This window comes from Rhipicephalus microplus, chromosome 9 (genome assembly GCF_043290135.1).
Source record: "Rhipicephalus microplus isolate Deutch F79 chromosome 9, USDA_Rmic, whole genome shotgun sequence".
Lineage (NCBI taxonomy): Eukaryota > Metazoa > Arthropoda > Arachnida > Ixodida > Ixodidae > Rhipicephalus > Rhipicephalus microplus.
Genome location: NC_134708.1, coordinates 16,409,668 through 16,429,316, shown reverse-complemented (window position 1 = coordinate 16,429,316; position 19,649 = coordinate 16,409,668). Strand labels below are relative to the sequence as shown.

Here is a 19,649-nt window from a genome sequence, read left to right as displayed (position 1 = left end):
TATTTAATGACCCCGGCGCCGCGTCTATATCGTGCCGCAAACAGAAACACGTCGACGACTGCATGTGCCACCCTTAACACCTGTCGTGACCGGTCATTACAGGTGAATATTGCAGCGCGTCCGGCAGCTGCAGCTGCCTGCGATCAATACGGCCGCCACTGGACGTCAAATAGACCCGAAGACTAAAGTCACCTACTGCGTCTTCGATCCTTTTCCCCTTAGTCGATTACAATAATAATGATCGGCAGTGAAGCACAAGTGCGAGTTCGTCATTACAAGATAGCGCGCACTCAAGACAGACAAACAGTTGTGTTTGTGACGTGTTATGTTGAGGTTGCCTTGAGCGCTGGAGCGCGTTATATAATCAACAGTGGTCGAAATTTTCTGAGCTCTTCCCACACACGGGGCCCCCCCATAACCAAGTATGTCGCGGTTTTTGGGACGTCGCACCCCGGCAATCCTTATTATCGCACAAGTATATTATTTCGACAAACATTTAATTATTACATTTAGCGCCGATATTTACGCACGACCACGTAGCTCCCACCCTATACTCAATAAAGCAAACCCGTGCACATGCGACCAGCATATATCATTCTGTACAGGGGACACAATTCAGTTGCCATGGCAACGACACTTAAGAGGCTGACGAAAGCTGGTATATGAGCGTTGACAATTTCGCAATTATAAAGACAAAATACCATCGGTGCGAGAGCGCGAAAGAAAGAAAAAAAAAAGAAGGAAAGAAAAGAAAAGAAAGAAAGAAAAAAAGAAAGATAGATAGCGAGATACATAGATAGATAGATAGATAGATAGATAGATAGATAGATAGATAGATAGATAGATAGATAGAAAGGAAGAAAGCACGGTGCTATCGATAAGTTGCGAACGGCCACTCTTATTTACAGCAGTCAATTGCTTATTGAACAGCAAACTCATACGATAATTGGATACTTGGAAATGTACCTGCATTATTATCTCGGCACAGACGGCATGCGGCAGTCGAGAGAATATAGCGGCACAAATTCAAGACAAGAACGCCCCGGGCAGCTTGATTAAGCGTCCATGCACCCTGGAGAGATCGATCTGGTTTCCCATCATTTAAATTTGTGACTCGGGAGTCTTTTTGTTTGTTTGTATTTTTCAGTCACGGCATGCAGGGGATGAAACATTAACCATGCATATGACGAGTTTCAGATCATCGACCTATACGGCTGTAAAAAAAAAAAATTATCCAGGGAGCATAAACCAATCACTGTTTATTCGACCCACCCCCCTCCACAGCCACTTCAGGAAACCGTGATCGTCCCTTAACATCTTTGTACAATCGCAGTTGTTTGACGCACGTCAGCCGTATGGCGAAATGTAAGGACACGAATTCATCGTCACCGAAAAAAGAACGAATGCGACACACACACACGACCAAGAGAGAGAGAGGAATGGAGAGAGGCACACACTGGGGCTTTTAACGATTAGTACAACGCCGATTTATTGCCACACACGACTGTTAGGAAATCTGTAAGCACAAAGGTCACGGAAGAGCTACGCCAGCAAATTAATTTTTCGGGGTCGCTAGTCGGGAAATATTGAAAAAAAAAAAAAGAATATCGTCAGTTTTACAACGAAGGATAGACCCCCCGGTTTTTACTGCGAGAGGTCTGAGACACCGCAGTGAATTATACTGTATTTCGACGGTTATAGGTATACACATATATATGACTGCAACTGCACGCATGTCATTAGGTCGCCAGTTTTCTGGACTTTGAAAGCATAGTCTGTAAAACGTCTCCATTATTTCATGCATCGCCACTAAAGAGAATACGAAGATGACACTACATGTATATAAAAGCTACAAGCGTCACCATATTTTGCTTTTGGTGATGCTATGCGGTATATTCGCACTGAAACAGAGATGGCCAAATTACTCGTCTAATTAAGGTAATGAGGTCAAACCACTAATTACCTTTCTATAATCTGAGTCCGCCTCGGGCATGAAATGGTTACGGTGTTCGACTGTTTCGTCAAGAAAGTCGCGGGTTCGATTACAACCGCGGCGGTCGCGTTCAGATGGTATAGCGAAATTCTGTTGAGTACCACACACTATACGATGTCAGAGCAAGTTGAAGAAAGAATACAAGATGGTCGGAGTTTCCGGAGCACTTAACCAGTGGCGTAGCCAAAGGGGGGGGGGGGGGGTCCAACTTTTTCCGAAATTTCCCAATTTTGCTTGCACATATTATACACGCACACATACAAACGCACGCGTGAAGATACATCAAGTAATAAAATAATATTCTAAAAATGACACAAGGCGTGTCTATTTAGAATCTATATTGACACTGATGCGTACAGCATCGACTAAGATGGAGGACAGCACGCAAAACCGACTGACCACTTCCTCGTCGTCGTCTTCTGACCGCTCACATGTCAGCTACGTAGCATTATGTTGAGTTTTACGTTTCAAAGCAAGATGTGACTGTGAGAGACGCCGTAGTGGAGGGCTCCGGCAATTTAAGACCATCCGGTGTTCATTATGCACTGACATCACACAATACGCGGGCCTCAACCATTTTGCCGCCATCGAAATGCGACCGCCGCGACCGGAATCGAACCCGCGGCCTTAGGGTCAGCAGCCGAGCACTGCCACTGATTTATGCCGAGGCAGACAACATACATTAACCTCCGTATGCAGAAACGCTCCTCGAACTCGACTTTCACCCTTCGCTTGACAAGAGTTGAGCACTGCGCCACAGCTCGGCTCAAAAATGAGGCTGTGCTACTCAAGAATCACAGCAGATTACCGCTGATGTGCAGTGACTTCCCGTGCCTAGAGACGGCGCTCCTATCGGCCTTCTCAAATGAAGGTGAAGCGTTGAGTGAATGATTGATATGTGGGGTTTAACGTCCCAAAACCACCATATGATTATGAGAGACGCCGTAGTGGAGGGCTTCGGAAATTTCGACCGCCTGGGGGTTCTTTAACGTGCACCCAAATCTGAGCACACGGGCCTACAACATTTCCGCCTCCATCGGAAATGCAGCCGCCACGGCCGGGATTCGATCCCGCGACCTGCGGGTCAGCAGCCTAGTACCTTAGCCACTAGACCACCGCTGCGGGGCGGTGTTGAGAGAAGAGACGTTTTAGAATACGGGGGTAAGTGCGATTGCACTCCCCCCCGCACACACACACACACACACACACACACACACACACACACACACACACACACACACACACACACACACACACACACACACACACACACACACACACACACACACACACACACACACACACACACACACACACACACGCGCGCGCGCGCGCGAAAAAAATTTCTGGCTATATACGCCCCTGTTCTTGTACGGCAAAATCGCCTGTTCCGATTGATTTGGGTGCATCAATTTGGGTGCAGCTAATTAATAGAGCGAATCTTCAGCCACTTTCCAAACGAAGAATAATTTCTAGCTTAAAATTCTTATACTTACTCCATCACGGTCATTTTGAGATACCGCGCAATCTGTACTTACAGGACCCATTTTAACACTCACTCAGGCCAAACCATAACAAGGTCATTTTTCAACCAGCTAGTCGTGTCAATACACATAAGTATTCTTCATTCCCAATGGCCATTAGTTTTTGGAATAGGTTGCCAGTCAACGCTGTGAATCGTTTTACGCGGGAATCTTTTGTCAACTGTCTAGAAGAGATTGATTTTTCTAAATAATGCACACATGTGAATCATGAAGTATCCTATGTGTATCAATACTTTTTTTGTTTTCTTTTTGTGGAGCGTTATTGTGTTTCATGTTACCTCTATATATCCACTCCTGCCTGGGCCCGGTTAGTGCCTGCAGTATGTACAAATACAGAACAGAACAGAACAGAACAGAACAGAAGGTTTTATTCTGCTAAATGAAGAAGCATACATGTGCATAATATACAGAAAGAGGTCCCACAGTCAGAGACTGCAAGGGGACCTCTTGTACAATGTAGAATTGAGAATGATTGTGATGTACATAGCAGGGAGACAGAGCTACAGTAAAATGCAATCGAAACAAATAAAGTGAGAATATACCCTTGTAACCTCACAGAAACAATTTAAAAGCAAGAATAACGCGCCAACTTCAATGATAAGCGATTACGAACAAATAAAAAATGTATAAAAAATACAACGCACGTTTGATGCGACCTATCAAAAATGCGCTGCGCCGTTTCGCATCAATGGCCGTTTATCAAAGAGCGACCATCGCACGGCCTGTCGCGTCGGTCCGTTCCCGCGCAGCCATGGAGGAAGAGCGGACTCGTCGGCGCGAGTCGTCATCACCGCCTCGGGTGTCGACTCAACGCTGGCACCCTGGCTCGTTACATACGTCGCGTGACGACAGCGCACGCTATCCAAACGTCAAACGATACAACGTTGCGTGGCGTCTAGAACGCAGTATGTATAATAGAGAGGCGAGCCGCTCGCGACGGTCGCGTCAGTACACGCGTTTGGCAAACATGCAGTGTGCGGGGGGGAGAGGCGTATAGACTTCGCCGTTATACGTGTATACCCTATCATCATAAGATCTGTAGCACAATCCGAAGAAATGAGCTAAGCGTCCGGAAGTCGGGGTGGGTTATCGGTTCCCGAAATGTTGGCTATAGCCTTAGTCGGCTTAATCACGGAAATGACAAACCCAAGAGTTGCGACAAGAAGCATCAAAATGCATTTGTTTTTTTTTGTACAATATTATAGGAGTAGTATATCGCATCCCGCACAACAATATATCGGACAGACGGGCCATTGCCTAAATGGCAGATTAAGGGAGCATTGTTAAGGGAGCACAGGCATCCTTTTTTGACAAAGCACACACACCGAACCCTGCAACCTTCGAATAGCGCGAATAATCCTTTCCCTGTACAGGGTAGCCAGCTGGTCTGAGAACTGGCTAACTTCCCTGTCTTTTTTTCTCCTCCTTCTTCTTCTTCCTCCTCCTCCTCACTTTCCTTGCAATATTTGGTTTAGTACCGCGGCGAAAATTGCAAGAAGTATAGTCGACAGGGAAAAGGCGCACTCACAACTATAACCGTAATTTTCGCGTTCATTGCATATATATAAAGCAATTTACCCTATAGAGTGAGAGCACAGTGTCAACCACCATTCACGTAAGGTTCATGCGTGTGCCTGCAATCGAGCATGAGATTTTAAACGCAAATGCAAAATTGCAGATTTCCAGGCGAGGTGTTTTCAACCCCCCAGACTCCAGCACCTCAGCCTTATAAGGAGCGCCAATGCCCATGATGTAGGAACACACTGGCACATCCAATGTGAAGGGCGACGCGCCAGTCGGCTCTATCCGGTGTCAAAGATCGTGGTTGGGTCGCCCGCTGTAATGACCTCCACGCGACAGTATAGAGGCTCTCCTCTTCTCACCCCTATCCTCGCCCTCTTTTTTGGCAACAACACTAAGTGCGAGACGTCGAGAGAGAGAGGATGGCGAAGGAGAGGCTGTCGGTCGGAGACAATCGCAAATGAAAACAAGCAAGCCGCGTCTGGTCTGCGTGCGAGTGCGACGCCCTTCGTCGTACTCGCGGGGGCAATCACAAGCGTATGCGAGTGCGTGTATATATGGTACACACGACTTACACAACCACAGCGTTTGTAGTACGCGCAGTACACTACGTATCAATCAATCAATCGATCAATCGATTAATCAATCAATCAACGCAGTACACTACCCAGTATGCAACATTTTGATAACTTAGTAAATGAAGATAATGAATGAATGAATGAATGAATGAATGAATGAATACACAGCAATCCACACTCAGTAGAGCAGTCAGAACAGTCATGGGAAATCTGTTACGTACAGAAGCACAATTCGTGCTTAAGCAAGCCTTTTTTTTTCCTTTCGTGTAAACATAGCCGGCTATGTGTGAAGACGATTCTGGGTTGATTGATTGATTGATTGATATGTGGGGTTTAACGTCCCAAAACCACTATATGATTATGAGAGACGCCGTAGTGGAGGGCTCAGGAAATTTAGACCACCTGGGGTTCTTTAACGTGCACCCAAATCTGAGCACACGGGCCTACAACATTTCCGCCTCCATCAGAAATGCAGCCGCCGCAGCCGGGATTCGAACCCACGCCCTGCGGGTCAGCAGCCGAGTACCTTAGCCACTAGACCACCGCGGCGGGATTCTGGGTTCCGCATCACTCCGAGAGAGCTCTTTGAAACCGAGACTGCGAATAGGCGCTATCGAAATCTACAAATAATTAACCATCGCAAGCTCCGGCAAGCGATGTTTCCACCTGTGTTAAGAGGTTCGATTGTTTGCTACTTATTTCGAAAAAAAAAAAAAACATGTAAAATTTTTGTGTCAGTACTTTTTAAGTACACTTTTGACCTTTATTGCCTGGCGTTCCTTGCCGTGCTCCTCAAAACATCATTACCTGCAGCAGCTTCTAATGCACCTCAGCATTGTCCTTTAAAGGGAAACAGAATAGAAATAATGATTCGATTTGGATTCATAAATTGTACTTTTCAAACTCTAATTTTTTCACTATCATAGCTTTATTAATAGAAAAAATACAGTTCAAAGTTTCGTTTTTATTTCAAATTTCGCGCCGAAATGGCCAGGCGTAATTAGCGTCCCTTTAATATCCCCGGAGTGTTTTAGCGCCTCTTACATTATCACTGGACCCTAAAACCCCTGGCGGAAATGCTGTCGGCCCGTGTGCTCAGATTTGGGCGCACGTTAAAGAACCCTAGGTGGTCGAAATTCCCAGAGCCCTCCACTACGGCGTCTCTCATAATCATATGGTGGTTTTGGGACGTTAAACCCCACATATCAATAAATCACTCAATCAATCAATCAATCAATCAAATCAAAACCCCTGTAGTCCACTTGATATCCTGGGTCATTTTTAAACACGAATTTGATCATAGATGATGGTATTTTAAGCTACTGCTTCTCCCCCTCCCTGCACTCTTATAGGAAAACCAGTGGGTGCCCGGCGGTCCTTTAATCCCCTGTGCGCATGCCTGCGGCCGTTATGATGTGTAAGCTTCGCTTTTGCAGTAGCAAAGCTCCCAAATCTCGCGAGAAAACGTAGGGAGCACGCGTAAAAACCCTCCTCGCCGTTGCCTATATATCAGCCGCGCCCACCGACGGAGACAATCCGGGCAGGCACAACAGCGCGTTTGCCCGTTGCACGAGCCTATACCTTGTTGTGCCACAGACATGTTCCTCGTTCGGGAGCACGTCTCACGAGATCGAGCCCTGTTCCGATGAACTGTCTCCCCCCTTCCCAGCGCCGCCTTCCGTGCAGAAGAACCGTGCAGTTCCGGGGATAACGTCGCTTCCTCCGCCGAACCACTTTGCAGTTCCGGGTATGGCTGCGTCTCCTCATCCGAGCCACTGTGCCGTTCCGGGGAACTGGTCTCGCAGAAGAGTCCCAAAACGCTATTTAAGGCCGTGCCGGCCCCATGTTAGGAGATTTTGCCCCCGCCGACGTTGTCGTGCTGGCCGGCTATGTACAAACGACAACCTGCTACAGTAAACGCTACTTATGGTCCTGTTTTCAAAACGGATTGCCTCCCTGTTTCGCCTTAGGGCTAAGGCTTCAGCGAAGTCCGCTCGACGGCTCGCCGCTCTTCGCCACCGCTACCATCGCGACAGAGCAAAATTCATAACAACCTATAGACGAGGGGCCCCGCGCTTTTGCCGAGGGCTGCCACAGCCAGGTTTGCACGTTAGCTCCTGGCACTGAAGTGTGGAAATTCCTGCTAGTCTGTCACAGGATGCTGCTTGACTCTACTCTGCAGTCTACGCCAAAGAAATACCAAGAAGGCCACGTTAAAGAGACTGACAACTGGCCTAAATGTGTCCCAGTAGAAATGAAAAGACCATGAAATACAGTCACAGATTTCAGCGTTTTTTTTTTTTGCATTGTGAGCAGGATTTACATTTTTAAACCTGTAATGTCCAGTGTACCATATTTGCTACATTGAATATAATACATCAATGAATCTAGTACTGTAAGTGTCATGATAAGCAGCTATTGCAGATTTGACATGTTATGAAGAAGGTACAGTGACTTACATATTCTGCAATAGTAAATAATTATCTCATACGATTTCTCATTAAAATATGCCTCAAACAAATTTTAATTCGTATTTTTCTTGAAACGAACTAAACTAGAAGAGTAAAAGCAGCCACCGTTTTCTCGCAATTTTTTTGAAGGCATGGAGAGAGAGAATAAAACGAGGGAAAGGCAGGGAGGTTAACCAGAAAATGGAGCATCCGGTTTGCTACCCTGCACTAGGGGAAGGGGAAATGGGGAAGAAAGATTGGAAAGAAAGCGAAGAGGGAAATAGACGCGCGCGAAAAAAAAGGGGGGGGGGAGCTGGGTTGCTACAGTCTATACAATAGGCCGCTGCCACGCAAAAAGTTCAGTAGGGCCTTCACTGATTTTCTGTGAGCACACAAATCATGTCGTCTTTCCAGCACTGATTGTTCAGACAAAGGTCTGTCGTCAAGGCGAGCTAACGCAGCAGCTAGTTGCCGCCTTTGCACGCTGTAACGAGGGCAGTGACAGAGAACGTGCTCTATAGTTTCATCGCTGCCGCAATGACCGCAAGCTCTTAACTGTTCGTGAGCCTTACGGGGTTAATCGCACGTAAAAGCAAAGAAACCGTCACGTGGCGCAGCCTATAGCGGAGGAAAATTGAAGCTGAATTACGAAATGTGGAGTCGATCACTTTCCCGTAGTTACGTAGCCCGAGGCCGTCTTGCGCGCCTGTACTCAAAATTGGGAGTATTATTATGCAGCCCCGTTCGATTCCGCGCTGCTTGCGATGTAAAAGAAGGTGGCACGCTGCAAAGCGGCGCTGCCGTCGAGGCCGCCAGTGGACGAAGTCGAACCGCGGAGCGTGGGCACAGTGTACTAGAAGTACAGTGTACTTCTAGTACATTGTAGCGTGGGCGCGGAGTGCAGGCATGCGCAGCGAGCCACCACGCTTGATCGTGAACCACTTCCGCGCTCAGTGTTTGCAGCACGTGTGAGTGTAAGACTTCATATTAGCTGCGTTTAAGACAAATTCTGATAACAAATGTTTCGCCGCGTTTTCCACTTCACCATTGCGCGATTAGACTCCCCGAATCAGTAAGATTTCCGTTCCGCACCAAAAAAAAAAAAAAAGGCACCATAAAAATTGGTTGCCAGACCCTTCGAATTCCCAAGATCAACCAGCTGCGCCGTAATTCTTACAAATAGCGTAAAGTTCTCTCTCTTTTGTTTTTCATGATTATCAAATAGTCTTAATATAAGGCTATGACGGCACTCGAGATTTAAAACAAATGGGAAAAGGACGGTGCTCTGTATACGGTCCTACAGCGGAAGGGCGGTACCAGGATTTTATTTATTAATTTTTTTTTTGCTGTGAAGCAGGGGGGGGGGGGGGAGGGGCAGGCAAAAATTTTGTGGGGAGCTCTTCTCGCCCTCCGCTGGCACCACCCCTGCAAAGCGTGCTCCGACTCCACCTGACTGAGACGTTCACAGGTCGTCATAAACCTATATCAGGCGATCTGCCAGACTATATACACGGCGTCTCATATCCATGGAGCCCAGTGTGTTCGTTCGGAAAGTCAAACAAAAACGAATCAATAAATCGAGAATTCCCTAACGCGCGCCTATTGAATTTCCGCTGAAAAGGCTAATGGTCCTAACTCCCGGCGATATCCGATCATTCGCAGCGTTGCGAAATCCACCATCACTCTATATATATACGCCAGCCATGGCAAGGTTCCCGAATTTCGTCACCCCATCCTATAGGTTTTCCACCATCGACGATTTCCTTCGCCTGGCAACCGTTCTGTTACCCTACAGCCGTCCACCAGTTATCTGCCTATACGCTACGCATAACGAGGTCTTCGCATAACGAGTCCTGTTAACGAGGGCTACGCTTAACGAGTCCCGTTAAGCCAGCTTTTAGCTGGCACGGTGTTTCGGTTTATATACGTAACAACGTTAGCGCGATACCGGGTAGTCAGATGCGGTTGCGACGCTATAGGTCGGACGGCAATTACTTGGAGACACGTTCTCGCGTTCCATATGCTTGTGTGCCGAAAACAAACAAACAAACGAAAAGCAGATTAGAACGTGTTCACTGTTGCGCCAATGCGGAACAATAATAGCTCTGTGTTTATTCGATCGAGTTAGCGCAGAGCATTGCAACATAATGCGAAACACGTGCCCGAAGATGCAGCGGAGACGACGCCATTCATTCATTCATTCATTCATTCATTCATTCATTCATTCATTCATTCATTCATTCATTCATTCATTCATTCATTTCGTCATGTTAGTATTTTCCCATGCTGCCGGCGCTCAGCCGTCATATAAAACGCAGCCGTAAACCTTGCAATTGTTTCTGTTACTAATTATCCCCCTCCCCCCACTCCCCCTAAATAGTCAATAATTTGCAAGAGTAACTAAACACGAGCCTAACGTTCATGAGCGTGAGGAATCATCAACGAACGAGAAAGGCGAAGCATTTCCAATCCCACGTTATCTAATCAAAAGGAATGCGCCGCCTTTCGCTATTGTATCAGATACCTTTAGACTATGCCGGCCTCTTCCCACATCATCACCCTGACGTAGCGCGTCAGAAAAATGAAAAAAAAAAGCAAAGTCGCACTAAAAAGCTCGGATCACGAGAAAGGTTAATCTCAAAACACACCCCTCATTGACTCTTTCATCCAGTGCTTTACAGTCATATTAATAAAAAAAAAAACACACGATAGACCCACCCTGGTAGGATAAAGGTCGAGTATCGTATATATTCCGAGAGCAGACTCATCACGAAGTTTCAAGAACGCGAAATGATAAGTGTATTCATATTCTCAAAAAAAAAAAAAAAAGAACACGTCGAAGATAACACACGAACTCCGATAAAAGGCTCTCAACGGTGCGTTGAAAGACAGCGTGGAGGGAGCGTGATTGAGGACTTGACCAAAAATAACCGTCGTGGTTTAACATCCCAAAAAGCAAGATTTATACCCCCGTTACAACGCTAATCTAATGTCATTTACAGCGAATCAGGCGGACCTAGTATCGTTCCCCTGACTGCTGTCACACGACGAAAAGAAATGGTATTTTGAAATGATGACCATAACGGTGGCCCTCCCGAGCTGTGGAAAAATAAAAAAAATCTATAAAAGCTTGCACATAACATGCGTGTATCCACTAAAATATTTTTATAGGAAACAAAAGGTGCTCTTAGAATATGAACGCGGCCGGTTCACGCAACTTGCCAAAGCTGCACGACACACTCGAAAACCAACATGGCCGACGATATAACTGATTGATTGATATGTGGGGTTTAACGTCCCAAAACCACCACATGATTATGAGATATGCCGTAGTGGAGGGCTCCAGAAATGTCGACCACATGGAGTTCTTTAACGTGCACCCAAATCTGAGCACACGGGCCTACAACATTTCCGCCTCCATCGGAAATGCAGCCGCCGCAGCCGGGATTTGAACCCACGACCTGCGGGTCAGCAGCCGAGTACCTTAGCCACTATACCACCACGGCGGGGCGCCGACGACGTAACTGAGCGTGAGTGCAGAAATGAGACGGCGGCAGAGATTTCGTGTGGAGTCACCCCCTTGGTCACCACAGCACGTGCAATCGGGCGATCACCATTCAGGCAACAAAAACGACAGCGCACAAATGAAACATCGCCGGCGTTTGACCAGTGGACAGTAGCTTCTTCATTTAGAAATTCTCGATAGGTTTATGTCATCAAACCAATAATAGAGTTAATCTATTAAACATACAAGTTATACAAGTTATTAGACATACAAGTTATACAAGTTACATACACATAAGCTAACTACCATATCCCCCGTCCCCCTCCGAAAAAGAAATCACTCGCGTCGAGATCACCTATTTGGTCCGAAATCAAACGCGAATGTGTTTCGGCAACTCATTCGACCAAAAATCATTTTCGTCAAATGACCTAAGCTTCCCCGTGTGACAGCAAGCAAATGACATTACAAACGAATTACATTCTCTGTAAATGACATTAAATTTGTCATTTGACAGGAGTATTTATTTCGAAATTTCGAGATAGTGCAGAAGAAATTTTTCGCCGGGATAGTTCGTGCATATCGGTGATGTAATTCGTCGCATGTCCCATCGGAGGAACACGCGATAGAAAAAAAAAAGCTCCGCGTTTTCCCTCCTGCGTTCGTCCGATGTAATGCGCAACAATTCCCATCGCTGATGATTGACGCCGTTGCGGAGGGCTCCGAAAATTTCGACCACCTGTAGTTCCTTTAAGGTGGCCCTGAATCTAAGCACACGGGCCGCGAGCATTTTCACCTGCATAGATAAATGCGGGCCGCCGTGGTCGGGATTCGATCCCGCGACCAGCGGGTCAGCATTCGAGCAGCATGACCACCGTGGCGGGTATAGGACTTGACTAAACAAAGAGATCGTCGCAGTGGAACATTTGTGAACCCTTCGTGCAGCATTCGAATGCAGAGACTTCCCAGAATGCTGAATTTTTTAAGCAGCGTCGATGCAAATATAGAAAACATGACCACAAATAATGTTGCATCACTGTTACTATAAATATTCATGATGTCGTTTACCCTTTCGTACCAGTTTGACCTCTTGTGCATTCTATAACACATGTATACATAGCCTTTTCGTGGGAACTGCTGTGTCTGTTTTCGTGTAGATGATGTAATTATATTGATTGACATTACCATATTTCTGTATAGTATGTTTTTTATTTGTATCGCAATGCTTCCGACCCATTCATTTTAGGTACCGGGAGCTAGTCAAGCTGTTTTAATACAGCTTTTACACCAGCTATCTTTAATGCAGTCTCAAACATGAAAATAAAGATTCAATTCAAATTCAATTAAATTAAAATCACGCATAATTCCAATGTTCTGGGTGCGGGCCCCGCCAAAGGGAAGGGTATTTCTTTCGTCTCCATTAACTCGTTTCAACTGAAGCCACAAGTCGGTTAAAAACAACTAACAATATCACCTATGCTTTCCTTGACCTAACTGTTGGCTGCATTCGTATGGCCGTGCCTAATAAACAAACGAGCACTCACAGAATTCCCCTTCTTCCTTATCGCTTCCGAGTAGCACGCACAAACTACTGGCACGAATTTTACGTTATTTTTCTCGAATACGTTACCTTAAATCTGTCACACAGCCATTAAAATTTTTCGTGAATCAAAGATAGCGAAGTTTCTCTATTTTTATTTAGCTGAAGCTCCCGTGACTGCCGAATTTACAATATTTTAGCCACCATAATTATACTGAAGACTCGCCGACTTCTCCTTCATGGTTGCCAACCTGGAAACGTTTCTCCACTGCCACCGGCCGAAGCAAGATAATAATGACGTAGCAAGTTTGTCGCTACGCCTAAGAATGGACTGCTTTGGTTCACAAATTAAGCGGTCTGAATACCATTTAAGCCTAATATTGTTTACTGCGTCGTAAGCCTATGCCTATAAACAAATAGTCCGCTCACAGCGGCATTCTCACCGATATAGCTGTTGTAGATAAGATTACAGTTCTGACGTATTGTTGAGTTAGGAAAATATAGCGTCATGCACTCATGTGACTTCGTGCGAGAGATTTTTATCAGAAGGATTTTCGCGTGCTTTCTCTGCCATATCTCTCACGAAAGACTGGCAAGATGAACAAAATAAATAATCAGTTTCTAAAAAAACGGAAAAAAAAACACACACACACACGCACGTTTTCAATATCGATAGACGAGAGCTTGCCCTTGGTGACGGCTATCTGCAAAGTCAGCCAGATTACTTCCAGAAACAAACTTCTAAGACAACGAAGAAAAACATGCTTATATAGCTGGTCCGGCTGGACAACACGCTGACCTCCGCGTATTGAGTGGCAGTCACATTCTGCCTGCCAAAAAGCGTGTTTTGAATGCGAACTTCGGCGACTTTGAGCCTATCTATTCATCCATTCATCCACCCGTCCGTCCGTCCGTGTCTATCTATCCATCCATTCATCCACCCGTCCGTCCGTCCGTGTCTATCTATCTATCCATCCATTCATCCACCCGTCCGTCCGTCCGTCCGTGTCTATCTATCTACCCATCCATTCATCCACCCGTCCGTCCATCCGTCCGTGTCTATCTATCTATCCATCCATTCATCCACCCGTCCGTCCGTATCTATCTATCTATCTATTTATCTATATATCTATCTATCTATCTATCTGCTTATGTTTGGGTGCTCTCGCGGTCACCCCCCTAACTTGGCGTGAACCAAAATTAGCATGGGAGGATAAGATGGTTCGAGGAATATGACGTGCTGGTCACAATCCCGTCGCGTACGTTGTCAAACCCTTCCCGCAAGACAGTGGCACATACCCACGGGCCGGTATGTGCCGCTGGTATGCGGGTATGTGCCACAGGTGATGGACACCTGGTATCTACCCAGGAACAACGAGAACACACATGGGTAATTTTCACGCGCGAGCGTTAAGAAATACCCGGCATCGGTGGCATCGGCCCGACGAATGCAAAGAATAAACGTCAGGGTCCCAGCTGGAATCCAACCCAAGCCTTCTGCGTGACAATCAAGCATTCTACCACAGAGCTACGCCAGGTCTCGGAACTACTTTGCAAATAGACGCTAATCTTCGTGAAACGTCAATAGTGGTTGCAGTGCTGCCTGCCCAGTTTTATAAACATTACATATGTACTGCTTTGATACAGCCGTATCGTCGGGTTAACGTCAATTGTGGTTAGCTGCGAACTGAAGTTTATTTATGTAGCAGTGTCCAGGGCCAGCATCCTCGCGAGCATCAGCGCTTCATATCAGCGTTTAAGGTGTTGTTAATACGCATGTTTCAGTTGACATCGTTGCGCAAGTGCCAACAACTGGGTCATATAAAGATTTGCAACTCTTCAACACATGTCTGTGCGTGCAACATTCGTACATATATTTAGCGTCGTTTCGGGACGTGTCGCTCAAAAAGAAAAAAAAATGCAACACGGTCACCTTCCCTCCGCATGCTTCGCATAACGTCGATTCCCAGGTACGTGGGACGTGCCGATTTTTTTTTTCTTCCGTTTTCCACTGGTTGGGATAAACAGAACTTGACTCACTAATCGACTCAGACGACAGGGGGCAAAAGTTTTTTATTTTCTTTTTGTTACGGCTTATTCTGGCAGTACAGCCGTTTTCAAGGCTACCGTGGCAGGGACACAAGTTTTTTTATATTTTCTTTTTGTCACGGCTTATTCTGACAGTAGAGCCATTTTCACGGCTTCCGTTCCGCTTTTATCAAGACGCGCTGCCGCGCTTTCAGATACACGTGCGAGTCGTGGACGATACGATTGTCGCGTCAAGTTCAGTCACAAGCTCGTGATTATTGTGACTAACGCTTCGCTATCACGCTAGCACATCTATAGCGTGACGCATTCTCAAGTATTGATATCGAGTATCTGTACCAACAGGCGTCGAGATTAGAATGATGAATCAACATGCGAATGAGACTGCGACGGTGGCTTTTTTTTTTGTTTCTTGTGTGTTCTACAGAGGCCTGTCTAGGCGGTCGAAATTTCCGGAGCCCTCCGCTACGGCTTCTGTCATAATCATACGGTGGTTTTGGGACGTTAAACCCCACATATCAATCACCAATACAAAGGCCTGTCTAATTAGTACAGCGATACAGAAATTCTGTATTGTGCAACAATCCTGGTACAGCAACATACCCCAAAACAAATCTACAAGTCACGACCTGGTAGAGGCGCCCAAGAATTGCTTTCTCGAAAAGGTACCAGCGGTTTAATGAACAGCAAGGCGCTTTGGTGACCTGTACAGCTGGTACATACACTGCGACTCTCAGACAATGTAGAAAACGCGCTGCGTACTTTTTGTTTAGCGCCGTTTTCGACACCGTTTGATTCCCCGTTTCAAGGCTACATTTCAAAGCACGTACACGAATGTTCGAAATTGACATTCTTCAGGGGGACGCGATGTGGAATAGAGCCCACGCCTTCGCGCCTTAGCAACAGCACGGCAACAATCCCAGTGACAGATCCAGTGCACGGGCCGTTACAAACAAACGAACGTTGACACCAACCGCTGACGAGGAATGAGCTATCTCGCCGCTAACACCCCAACTATCGCGACGGAGAAAGTTTTCAGCGGGGCAAGTCACTTGATACACCCGGCAGATCTTACCCCGTAACTTACACACACACACACACACACACACACACACACACACACACACACACACACACACACACACACACACACACACACACACACACACACACACACACACACACACACACACACACACACACACACACACACACAAGGGGGGGGGGGTGAGTGAGTAGTTAGTTAAAGCCCCCGCCAGCGCTTTCCAGACCATCGCAGCTACAAAGTTCTTCGAAGTGAAAACTTTTGACAAGCGTGTCAAAAAAGATTCCAGGCGGCGACAGGCTAAAACGTGACAGTGAGAGATTATCAGCGTCAACGGGTCAGTACCACAGTGATCTTTTTTCGCCGTCCACACCCGGCGTTTGGAAAGTCAAAAACTCGACGCGAAACGTGTCCTAACGGTTCCGAAGGCATTTGTATTCTTCGTTTTTGCTTATATGCAATCATCTCTGCACAGCGGTCACAAGTCGTCACTGGCAGCTATTACAACCCCCCACCCCCCTCTTATTACGTTTCCCACGCCAGCACCCCAGAACCGATTCTTCCCCCCCCCCCCACCCAAAAAAAAAAAATTAAAAAAAGAACGGCCCTGATCAAGACGACGTTGGGTGCCAAGCGTATTATAACTCGGCGGGCTTATCATCTTCTTCTATTCTCATTTTTTTTTTTTTAAAGCTAGGACACAAAAATGGTTGATCCGACACAACATAACAAATGCGACGCGAATATGCAGTTGTACTCCTGTCAATGTTACAACGTTCCTGTTTTTTTTTTTGGAAACAAATAAAGAACAAAAAATATTTAAGCACCAAGGTGTTACTTTCCGAAACCAGGATAAGATTACGAATGGACCGAAAAGAAGAGAGCAATTATGGATCGCCGGTTACGTGCACCAAAACCCAGATACAAGATGTTTTCTTTCTGCACTTGCAAATAGAGGTTCTCAATTTTTGTTACGTCCCAAAACCAGGATATGTTTATGAACGACACCGCAGCTGGGATTCGACGCAGCGACCTTCGCGTTAGCAGTCGACAAAAACGTTCTCGAAGCAATTAGTTGGTCCACCAATAGTGTGTCCACGAACTGGCGTTTTCGAAGTGATCGCTCAAATACGGTTTCTAGCAGCCTTAAGTGCTGGTTTCAATGTACTCGGTCCAACTAAGGGTATACCATAAGCGGGATTCGAACCAGCGACCTCCTGCTTACAGATGGCGCCAAGCTACGGGACGAGTGGAAAAAAAGAAAAGCGTGTTTTTGGAGCTGAGAACACGAGGGCAGCATCGTTTCCGGTGTCTCTTTTTCAAGCCCGTTTATTCCAGATCTATCCGGTCGCGTACCCAGCGATGTTCTGGAAAAAAAAAAAAAAAAGGTGGCGCCCGCGCAGACACGCAGTCCACAAACCGGCAATGACGAAAAGTTCAGGAAAACACAAAATGATAAAGGGGGTAAAAAGGAAATTAATGCATGACGCATCTGGGTCTCGTCTCCACGAGGAGGATGATCGCTTGTGCGGAAGACAGATTAATCAAAGTCAAAGCGGAGAAGCCAAGACGGGAGGCCGATTCGCCTCCACACCGCAGCGCTATCGTTTATTTGTCGTTTTCGGGTTCTGGCTGGCTAGCGCTCCGCCGCAGTCGACAAAAAAACACCCAGGAATGACTGAAAAGACCGCGACACAATCTATTCTAGGCTTCGCACGACATATTTATTGTTGTTGGCGGTTTACACTGTTCAGACAAGCGATAGCGCTACGACACACGCAAATCTGCGCTCGATTTACGGCTTGTTGAACCCCAGGCTTGTATGAATCGGTTGTCTGTCTGGGTTCTTTCGCTTCTCTATTTCGGCGACAGCGGAGTGTTAGCGTCAAGAGGAAATGAAAACGCCGCGCACTTTAGTTCAAAAAATGACGGCCGGGAAATAAAATTGATAGAAAAGAAAAGAAAGAAAATCACCGCGTAGTTCGTTGCTACGACAGAGACTCATGCACTGGCACGCTCGATTGACTATTGAACCGCTGGGGCAACAAGGTCGTGCCCCGGTGCTGGCTCGCTCAACAAAACCCAAAATAATGAAAAACTGCAGCGCAGCACGAATGCTATGCCGATGTTACGGAATTTCCAGCACGTCGGACGAAATTTTGCGCACATCTTCTGTCTCCATCTTATGTTGCCGCACCGCTTTTACTTTTTTTTTTTCCTCACTCCGTCCCCGTTCGTCCACGGGAGCGGCTTGCCATGTCTCGAAAAAAACGGATACACTCGCGGCGTAAAAGAAGTCGGCGCAAAAATGTATCGCGGCAAGTGTGACGGGTGCCGTGGGAAGGTCGCGTAACAGCACGTGAGTTTTTGTTTTGTTTTTTTTCCCTCCCAGCCGCGAGATGTTTCAGCACTTACCTCGCTTTCATCCTTCCGTACGCACAGACAGGCTGCACGTCGCCGAAAGCCGTCCCCGTCATAGGTCCGAGTCGAGTTGGGCTTCTCTTTCATGCTTCGAGGAGGAACAAACACGGGCCGAGCACTCGGAGAACGCGAGACGGATGCAGCTGCCCTTACGATTTCATCGCTGAGCGGGGGTATCGCGGCACGCAACCTTTCCGAGCCGTGCTCTCGCTTCGATTCGTCTCACGGCCATTTTCGAGACTCGGGTTCGATTCGATTCTACTGCCCGCAGTGTGTTAAGCACAACGGTGAAAGCGTACGTTCTCTGACGTCACAGCAGACCTCTAGCGCACGTACCGAACAGCTTGCTTCAGTTGCGTAGTTGCAAACAGCAAGAGGTGAAAGCACACATCTTCTCTGTAAAAAAAACAACACCATAAAAGCAATAAATTGTAATAATAACGTAAATATTTTATGTATTTAAATGTCCAAAGTTGTTACATTTTACCCGAAACACACCGAGAGCTCCAATTTGCCCAATTACGTCGCTAGGAGCGCTCAGTGCGTCCACCTAACCTCGCTGATTACAAAAAAATATTTGAACCAGCACGCTTATCAGCACTTATCAATGAGCTTTCACTTACGACGGGCATGCACCTATCAGACTTCCGTTTATTATGAGTCAATCGCTACCCGTTTGATGTCTTTGAAGAAAGAACGTTCGAGATGCCCACATGTCACGATGAATCGAACACACTCTACCTCAACGTGTGCTGTAGACTGTAGTTTCGCTTTCATTTAAGTCACTCACACACAAAAAATACAACCCTTTTGGCTATGACGCTTGCCAACATCCCTGCAATTTATACAATAATTAGCTTATTTTTATTTATTACTATTGTACATATTTTAAAAAACAAAGCCATTTTGAATTTTCAACAAAAAAGTCGTTTCGGTTTTTGTCAACACTGCACGTTACTTTGCGCACGCATCACCGTATTGGCATTCCATAATCGCAGTCGCAAACTAT

General features: G+C 46.3%; 1 protein-coding gene across 2 annotated transcripts in view; it reads right to left on the bottom strand.

Annotated features, from left to right (window-relative positions):
- Nucleotides 1–18,898, bottom strand: part of Aps (diphosphoinositol polyphosphate phosphohydrolase 1 Aps) — an 83,131-nt gene extending 64,233 nt beyond the window's left edge. Inside the window, exon 1 of one of the 2 annotated variants that reach the window (XM_037415508.2) lies at nucleotides 18,635–18,898. In XM_037415508.2, coding sequence (XP_037271405.2) covers nucleotides 18,635–18,727 — 93 coding nt within the window. In that variant the 5' untranslated portion in view covers nucleotides 18,728–18,898. The remainder of the gene's footprint in view (nucleotides 1–18,634) is intronic. The other variant, XM_037415509.2, reaches the window with a different exon arrangement.
- Nucleotides 18,899–19,649: the final 751 nt, after the last annotated feature.